The sequence below is a fragment of the Miscanthus floridulus genome, chromosome 6 (assembly GCF_019320115.1).
Source record: "Miscanthus floridulus cultivar M001 chromosome 6, ASM1932011v1, whole genome shotgun sequence".
In the NCBI taxonomy this organism is placed as follows: Eukaryota; Viridiplantae; Streptophyta; class Magnoliopsida; order Poales; family Poaceae; genus Miscanthus; species Miscanthus floridulus.
In genome coordinates, this window is record NC_089585.1 from 122,435,947 (window position 1) to 122,445,573 (window position 9,627).

General features: G+C 53.3%; 1 protein-coding gene and 1 pseudogene across 1 annotated transcript; both read left to right on the plus strand.

Moving 5' to 3' along the window:
- Window positions 1–565: 565 nt before the first annotated feature.
- On the plus strand, window positions 566–837 carry LOC136459403 (cyclin-dependent protein kinase inhibitor SMR4-like; annotated as a pseudogene).
- A 4,851-nt stretch (window positions 838–5,688) lies between these two features.
- On the plus strand, window positions 5,689–6,333 carry LOC136461146 (predicted GPI-anchored protein 23). The gene has a single exon (XM_066460571.1). It carries the CDS (start codon window positions 5,689–5,691, stop codon window positions 6,331–6,333), a length of 645 nt encoding a protein of 214 aa, XP_066316668.1.
- Window positions 6,334–9,627: the final 3,294 nt, after the last annotated feature.

The window sequence follows — 9,627 nt, forward strand, 5'->3', positions numbered from 1 at the left end:
AAGACCGAGACCACAGCGTGCGGTGGGATCGTCGTGGGTATGGGAGCGGCGCCGAAGTCGGGGACCCCACCGTATTCGGTCGCCCCATCACTACCGTACACCTGGCACGCCTAACAGACCACGTAACGCAGTGGAATCCAATGCGGCATATCCTTCCACTTCAATCTTACACTAAAACCCTCGCGCACAGAGCAAACTCGTAGAAACCCCCTCGTCTTGTGATCCAGAAAGGACTGATCCGTGATATCATAGAACACAGGCCCTCCATCTAAATCTAAAGAAGTTTTAAATCGAAACAGCGCATCGCGGCTTCCCGCCCCTCCGCGCACCCTTTTCCCGCTTAATTCCCACTCCCCGCATCCGACGGCGCGGGATCCGCCACGTCATCGATTCCGGCCCGCCTTGCTCAGCACGGAGCCGTCCAGTTCCGTGGGAAGCCTGATCCTCCCGCCGCAGCCGCTCCCTGCTTTATATGCTCCGCCGGCCGCGCCTATTCCCTCGCAATCCCGCGTTCAAAAAAAAGGAAAGCAAATTTCTTCTTCCCTCGAAATTCAATCTACTCGCAATGGAGAGCAGCGTAGGCGTAGAGAAGGCGGCCCGCGGCGGCGGCTGTAGGTGTGGGCGGCGGAGGAGGGTACGGCTGTGGCGGGTGGGAGACGCCGAAGTCGGGAGGAGTGCCGCATCCCGGCGACGGCTGCCCTGCCCGCGGCGCCGAGGAAGGCCGTGCCGGACTTCGGGAAGCGGCGCAGCCCGCCCAAGAACACGGCTACTTCCAGCCCGCCGGACCTGGAGGCGCTCTTCGCGCTGGCGCCGCGCCGCCAGGCCTCCTGCGCGTGACTTCGGCGGCGAACCGGAGGTGGCAGAGAAGGGCTCTCTCTCTGTTCCAGATTGATTTTGGGAGTTTTAGATAGGTTTCCAGTCTCTGTTGTCCTCACTCTAGTAGGGTTTAGTAGCGGGTGAATTAGGGAGGCAATAGGAGGGTTTTAGGGAGTAGTAGGTAGGTAGGTGGTGGATGCTTGAGATTGATAACTCAAATAAGCATACTGCTTGGTTCAGAACTTCAGATTGTGAAAATCCTATATGCTTCTTGTCACTTGTTCGTATTGATGTCACTAGTCCTTTGTGTGATTGAGATGTTGCAGTAGATGTACACTAATGCTAACCGTGGCTGCTGTGCCGGTGATTGCGGGCGGTGTGAAGAATGGGGCGGCTGCGTTGTTTGCTTCACTTGTATGCGCAGCATCTACCTAGGATACTGCTGATGATGGTGATCTACCTAGGATACTGCTGATGATGGTGATCGGTGGCCAGGTTGCAGCTTGAAGCTTCGAAAAGCCTCTCCATTAGTCCAGTATGCTTCATTGCTACTGCTGCAGTCTATTCTCCCGTTTAATCGGTGTTATTAGAAAAAAAAAGTGTTTTTAATGGATGGTTAGAAGCAGTAATCCGTGCAGATGAAGTGATGTTCAGTGCTGTTCCTCACAGCTGGTAGTACATTTACATGAACTGGAAGGCATTAAGGCCCCGTTTAGATCCAAAATTTTTTGGATTTTGGATATTGTAGCACTTTCGTTTGTATTTAGCAATTAGTGTCTAATTATGGACTAATTAGGTTCAAAAGTTTCGTCTCGCGATTTCTTACCCAACTATGCAATTAGTTTTTTTTTCGTCTACATTAGTACTCCATGCATATGCCGCAAGATTCGATGTGACGGATACTATATAAAATTTTTTGGAATCTAAACAGGACCTAAGACACAATCGAGAGGGAAGCTGTTCTCTTGAACCCGGCCGCAGCCGCAGTTATTGTGGCTGCGGGAGGTCTGCAGCGCGATGTGGGCTTGGCATTCGCCTGCCTCCTAGCCTAGGCGCAATGCAATCAGCCTGTTCGGGAGGCCGTAAACGATCGTGGATTATTTACTGCTGGCTGGTTTGGTGTGAGAGAAAAACACTATTTCTGACTGAAAATTTACGATCGTTTACGAGCACGCGAACAGGCTGGCCGGCCCGTGTGTGTGAGTGTGTGACTAGCGTCAGGAGCTTCAGACCTCGCTTCTGTGGTCCTGAATCCATTATCGCGAGGCCGGGGTGACGCGGACGTCTTCCAGTTCCAGATGCTGTGAACGACGAGCCGACAGGATAACACAAGCTTGCTGCTCGCCGGGTGGGGGTGGCTGCTGTTTGTTGCGGGCATGTGTTGTGCGTCGAGGGCACCGGGAGCTTGCCGGCCCCCCGTGTCCCGTGCCGCACCGTGGCCGTGGTGACTGGTGAGGCCTGTGGCGCGTGGGAGTGAGGGACCAGCAGGGCAGCGTCAGGACGGCGGAGAGCGTACTCCTTACATTGTTAACAGTGTGCGGCGCACCACTCTTTTCTGGTGTGATGCACTGATGCTCCTGCTGCAAGTGAGATTTGAGGTGCACTTCAACCAATTTAGAGGGTGTTTGGTTCTTTAGTCGCTGCTAAAATTTATGTCGCATCGTATGTTTAGATATTAATAAAGAGCATTAAATATAGATTAATTACAAAACCAATTACATAGATAGAGGCTAATTTGCGAGATGATTTTTAAGCCTAATTAATCTGTCATTAGCACATGTTTGCTGTAGCACCACGATGTCAAATTGTAGACTAATTAGGTTTAAAAGATTCGCCTCGTAAATTAGTCACAAGTTGTGTAATTAGTTTCGTAATTAATTTATATTTAATACTCTATACATGTGTCTAAATATTCGATATGACAGAAATTTTAGGAGAACCTGTAGAAACCAAACACCCCCTTACACCTGCAAGTCGAGAGACCATTGATCTTTCTTTCAAGAGAATATTTGCTGTGCCTGTGCTCGCAGGTTGATGATAATCCATACACATGTTTGCGATAGGTTGCCAAGTAACTTTCGCGGTTCTCCTTTTCTCAACGACCAACACTCGCGACTTGTAAATTGTCTGTCGGCTTCTTCTACGAGGAAAGCATCCTGACGGCAACATGGCAGCGGCCAATTAGCCATGCAATTTGGTTTTGATTAATGCTGATAATGTAGTATTCTGCAACTCAAGCAAAGCGTTTTCCGTTGCAGCCACTGGTTCCACACTTCCACCTCCACGATGGCAGGCACTAGAGATTGAAAGGTGTGCAGTTGAAGCGGAACGTCGGTCCCCAACCACTGCACGACGCCAAACTGCGAGACCCGGGAGAGGACCTCAGTTGTTCAGTAAGATCCTTCGTCCTGAAGCCAGACATCACACACAGTTTGTTGGCAGCATCACATCTTATTCCAATCTGGCGACACAAAACCACTAGAGCTTTTGTCCCGTCGCAACCAACACTGATTCGTGCTAACCTAGTCGTACTCGTCGCAACCCAAAAAGGTCACAGTGGGTAGCATACCATACGACTTTTCAGTTCTTCGTTCCTGTTGAACAAGGATAGCAGCCGATTTATCAACTAGAATCTACAGTATTTTTCTCTCATAATAAATCAGCCAAGACCGACTTATCAGCCGACTTTAAAACCAGCCCAACAGGCCCTGCTGCCTAGTACCATAAATAGGCGTACACAATGGTTTAGGCCTCGCTTACAAGGGTGCAGAGGTGACGCGCGTTTGGTAGGAGTAGTTCAGGTAATGGACTCAACTGATTTGGCAAAAGAAATGCACAATCGGAGTCGGAGGCAAGCCGTTGCATTCTCTCTGGTTTTTTTAGGCATGTTTAGTTCCTAAAAATTTTCACCCTAAAATGTCACATCGAATCTTACGGTACATATATGGAGTACTAAATGTAGACGAATTTTTTTTTCTCGAATACGCAAAAGATTTGCGTATCATTGTAATTAAGAAGAAGAAGAGTTTAACCATACACACGACGCGCTTCTAATGAGCGCCCTAGGAGGTCTTACAGTTTGACTGGACCTTCTTAGGTGACTGTTTCAAACTTGGATATTACATAAAAGTAACAACCGAACTACGAGCAACGCAGTAACCTACGGAGCTTTGCGTCTCCGCTAATAGCCGCGCGACTCTGTTCCGTCATCTGAGAAGAGCCTTGTACCAATCGTAGCAGCGGTCGCCGGGAACAGCTCTTCCAGCGCTTCCACTTCGCTCGACGTCCAATTCCTTGCGAAAAAGTCGTCGTAAGCTCTCTTGGACGCGGATGAGATCGGACCTGCCGGCGGTGCAAAGCCCATCCTCCGCATAAGGAGCACCTCGCCCCGCTTGGAGATCGGAATGTGCGCCAGCGGCTGAGCGGCAATCCGTCTGCTCCGCTTTGGCATGTGTTGCCCTATGGTTGGCACCTTCTGCTTGGGTGGACTGGCGATTAGAGGCGGCATTCGCATGAGCTGCACCTCCTCAGTGAACCGTGCAAGACGTCGGGCAGCCTCGCGTGGTGTGGGCGTCGCGTCGCTGGGGGTGGTGCAACCCTCTACGACGTCGGGTGCTCCCGCTCGTGGGGGCGTGAGCTGTGGCGGCCCCCGCACTGACGACATCAGAGACAAGTCTGTCGTCCACTGGGCAGCCGTCGTCGGGGAACAGGTGTCCGCCACTGGTGCCTCAACCTCCTGAGGGGCTGTCGTACCAGGCAGACACTCAGGTGTTGCTGCCCTCATTGGCCGGCTCACAACAAACGAGGCGGCGAGCTCCTCCAGCCTCGGGTCGAAGGAGGTGACCAATGCGGGAGGGCCCGCACTCACGCACAGCGCCAGCGCCACCGGATCTGGCTCTGGAAAGCCTAGTGCAGTAGTAGAAGTGGATGCCCTGTCAGCGTGGTCGGCAGACGCACCCGTGCCAATCACCTTGGGCTTAGTCTTGCGTCGCCGATGTTGTCGTCGTCCCCCGCCGGCACCCCCCACGGCCCCCGGTGCGGCACCCTTCGCCCCACCGCGCGGCGCGTGCTGGGAGGACGTAGGGCCGACACGAGCGGAGAACCGTGGCAGGTCGGCACCCACCGCCGCCGAGGTCGAAGCATTCCTACGCCTACAGTCCTTGATGATGTGCTCGAATCCACGACAGCGCAGGCAACGCCGTGGCAACCGACAGGTCGCTACTCGGTGCGAGTAGGAGAGGCAGTTGAAGCATCTGCCGTGAAGATCTGTCGGGGTCTTCTTGACCTGCGAAAGTTGCCCCTAGCTGGGGCGAGGCTCTGTCGAGGCAGCAGCAGCAGATCCAGTGACCTGCCGGGGGAGGATCTCACGCCACCCATCGGTGTTGGGGGCGGAGACCTATCCACGACGGCCGAGGCAAGCCGTTCACCAGCTGCGGGCGTGGCCGGCTGCGCTTCCTCCGCCTACGGCTATGTTCCTGTCGGCCCCGTTGAGCACCAGCACAGCCATGCAAAGGCCCTGCTCCACGGCGCCCCAGAACTACGGCTGAACAAATCTGGCGGCGCACAGGGGACGTCGAGGCCAGCTTCGCCGGGCGACGAGCGGCCTCTAGGTATGTCGCGGGGTGGTCGTCATCGGTCTCCTCGTCATCGTCGTCCGCCCACCGCCGGCTCTTCGAACGTCCACCGGAGGAGCATCCGGGGAAGAACGGTGCCGCGGCCGGCAAGAGGGAGGAGGTTGAGGCATCCAGCGACGCTGTGACGGTACTCCAGGGCCTTGCCGCGGCGTTGGCCGCATCCATCCCCAGCGGCGGAGGGGACGAAGCGCCAGAGGTTGCTCCCTCGGCCGTCAGCGGCGCGGTCGTGGTGGCGCCCATGGCGTCCCCGGGCGGCGCTCGTGCAGGCTCCCGCAGCCGTGGTGGCGCGGCCGTGGAAGCGCCCGCGGCGGCGTCCTCATCCCCGGGCGGTGTTCGCGCGGGCCTCGCGGGAGGAGGCGGCGGTGGAGCGGCCGAGGCAGCGGCGGTCGCGACGGCTGCTTCTTTAGGCGTCGGTGTCCGCGGTGGCGCAGGCGGCCGCAGAGGGGGCGCTGAGCCCGTGGATCCGGCATGGGCGCGCTCGACGCCGGCGGTGGCTGCTGCAGTGGCGCCCGACATCATCATCGGCGTGCACGGAGCAGTGGCGGAGGCCGACCTCGACGACACCGGTTGCGTGGAGGGCCGCGGAGATACGGAAACGCCGGATCCATCGGGGACGGCCACGGGTCCGCCGCAGGCCGTGACGGCGGCGGCCTCCGACGCCAGCGTCCGCGCGGGCGGCCATGGATCCCGCGTAGTCGCCAGAACGCCAGATCCGGCGACCTTTGTGGTGGGGAGGGTAGGGGAGGTGGAGGGGGAGGAGGAGGGGGAGGGGGAGGGGGAGGGGAGGGTGGGGGGCGCCGGCGCATGGGAGGCGGCCGGCGCCGCCGGCGGCGGCGTGCGGGAGGCCGTCAGGTCGGGGTCCTCAGTGCGGGATTTCGTTTGAAAGAAAAGAAACCTTGATGAAAAAAAAACTAATTGCACAGTTGGGTGAGAAATCGCGAGACGAAACTTTCGAACCTAATTAGTCTATAATTAGACACTAATTACCAAATACAAGCTAAAACCAAAACTTTTTATCATCTAAACGCGGCCTTATTCGTCTAATTGGATCATGCTTTTTTTACTTGCTTTATATTCAAGGGACAACAAACGATGCCTGACAAGTTCCTGGTCCTGGATGGTTCTGTACTTCTGTCTCCTCGCAATGTCGGAATGTTTTTTTTTTGCACCAAGTCGATTTAGGGCCTGTTTAGATTCTAGAAAATTTTGCGTAGTACCCGTCACATCGAATTTTACGGTACATGCATGGAGTACTAAATGTAGATGAAAAAAAAATTAATTACACAGTTGGGTGAGAAATCGCGAGACGAAACTTTTGAACCTAATTAGTCCATAATTAGACACTAATTACCAAATACAAACGAAAATGCTACAGTAGCCAAAATTCAAAAAATTTTGGATCTAAATGGGGCCTTAGCCTGTTCGGTTGGCTGGTTCGTATCGTTGCTGGTTCGTGAAGAAGTACTGTTGGCTGGTTTGTGTAAGAGAAAAATACTATTCCGGCTGGAAATTTACGATCCATTACAACAAGTCACAGCCAAACAAACAGTCTATGTGTTTTTTTTCACCTTTTTCTAAAAAACAGTCATCTAGAATTTAAATTCCATACCTTCAGGGAAACGTACTAACTACGATTTTGAACTTGACCGCAATATGAAGAGACAAGGCAGACCACCAACAACAAATGGAGAAGCGATAAGCGGCTGATGCTTTTTTTTTCTCAAATACGAAAATGATTTGCGTATCATTGTAATTAAGAAGAAGAGTTTAACCGTACAAACGACATGCTTCTGAAGTGCGCGCTAAGTGGTCTCATAACTATTACTGGACCTACCTCGCAGACTGTTATAAACTTCTATATTACATAAATGGTATATAGCCGAACTAAGAGCACCGCTGCAATCTAAGGAGCTGGGTGTCGCCCCTGCTGGTTGCGCGACCCTCCTCCACCATCCGAGAAGAGCGCTCTTCTACCCGCCCTACTGTTGGTCGCTGGGAACAGCTCGTCCAGAGCTGCCACGTGGCTCGACGTCAAGTTCTCTGTCTGTGTCGGTTAAGGACTGGCCGTTGCATTGTGTTCGAGGCAAGTCACAGATTTATTATCCGAGCACATACTTATTTATGGAAGTATGGAAGGCTTGTTGCTCTCTTGTCGTGGGTTCTGGCTCTTTCTGGACCGACTGATTGGAGGCAGGGGATGGTGGAGGTCTAAGCACCACACTGAGTCCGGGACTCATGTGTAGGGGGCTTGGAGTCCAAGTTTAGACTGGAGACCTGGACCCCTTGACAGGAGAGTGGTGAGTTAGGTCCTGCTTATGCCTGGGGTGCAAGCGGGCACTGTGTGTTTTCAGGGGTACCCAGCTGGACACATTAGATTCATGAATCGCTGGGCAATCCGGTATGGCTTGTCTACAATCTAGCACCGTAGTAAGAACTGAAAGATGAAAGATGGTGAAATGGATCTGTTTGCCCAACTCTTGCTTGAAAGAAAAACAGGTGCTTACATAGAATAGTTAGCTAATGAACTAATCAAGACTGCTAATAATAAACATATATAAGGATTCACTACTAGTATTGCTTTCCGCAAAAGAAAACCCAGCAAACCATAAAGCTTATCATACTCTTTGGAGTCGGAAAATTATTCCCACTAGTCGGGTAAGTCTTGCGAGTATATTGTGTACTCAGAGTTTATTTATCCCTGTTGCAGGTATAGTTTAAAAATTTGCTGTTGTGTGGAGGATTCTTCTGGTGGGCACAGATGGATCCTTGTATTCTACCGCTAGATGTTATTGTATTCCGCTATTCTAATTCCGCACTCTGAACTCTAGTTTTGTAAAAATCTATTTCTAAGAACTCTGATTGTGTGAAATTGATTAAGTATTGTAAACTTATTCTCATTATTGGGTCCTAGAGGAAAAACGTGGATTATTCGAGTTCTCCCTTGGGGTGTGCTCGACGGAATCCGCCTAATGTAGCTCGCGTTCGGGGTGCTTAGTGTCTGGTGGAAGACGAGCGCATCCGTAAGGAGACTATTTCGGACGGTTCTGCCATACATCTGCCCCTGGTGGCGCACGGATCGTGGAGACGCGGGCGACGTCAGCTGAGTGTCGCAGCCTGTGTGAGGGAGAGGACCGGAAGGGGTGACGTGTGGTGGGGGAGGGGGAGGTGGAGGGCGGGCGGGGCCGTCCGCTGTCAGCCTGCTCTGGCGCCGACGTGGTCCGCGACTGGGAGGGGGCTGAGGCGCCTCTAGATCTTGCAGGGGCCTCGTCTGTGGTGGGGAGGGGAGGGGAGGTGTAGGGCCAAGGGGTGGGGGAGTGGGGGGCTGGGGGCGCCGGCGCCTGGCTGGCGGCCGACGGCGGTGGCGGCTGTAAGGAAAATGGACCCTTGGCCCATTTACTTTGGATTTTGGTGTTTAATGACCAACACAACCAAATTAGACTAACGAATTTGCAAGTGTTTTGTTTTGTAGTTCAATAGGGTGCAAGACGTAACTTGGACGAAGACGGTGTGATGATCCAATAATCAACACCTCAAGCAAGACCTTAGGAGCATAAGAGAAGACCCAAGAGATCAAACAAAGTCCAAGCATGAAGATTGGAACCAAGTCGTATGCAAGATCGCGAAGAAATGAGCTCATTGTGGTGACCGGATGCTGGACCGGATGCTAGACAAGCAACTGGACGCTGCGACCGGACGCTGGGCAAGTGGCTCGGCAGACAGGCGACCGGACACTGGACCGGACGCTGACGGCAATCGATCGGACGCAGGACAGCAGCGTTCGATCGAGTACAGAGAGGTTCCAGAGCGGCAAATCTGCGACCGGACGCGTCCGGTGCCAGGCGACCAGGACGCTGGTCAGCGTCCGATCAGTATATTGCCGGCTCAACGGTCGGGACTACCGGACGCGTCCGGTCATGGACGATTCAGCGTCCGATCAGTAGCAGTTTCGCGGGAATTCGACCCCAACGGCTACTTTCTCAGTGGGGCTTATAAATACAACCTCCAACCGGCCATTTGAGTATAGTGGAGCTGAGGAAACATACCAATGGTGTTGATACACCATTTTAGTGATCTCCACTTGCATAGTGCTTAGTAATTCATCAGGTGATTAGCATAGGTGCTTTGCGAAGTGCTTAGGTTGATTAGACCACCACTTATGCGCTTGCTCTAGGTTTTG

Bases quoted from the DNA above. Each gene is read 5' to 3' on its own strand.
- LOC136461146 (XM_066460571.1), top strand. From the start codon at position 5,689: ATGGCGTCCCCGGGCGGCGCTCGTGCAGGCTCCCGCAGCCGTGGTGGC.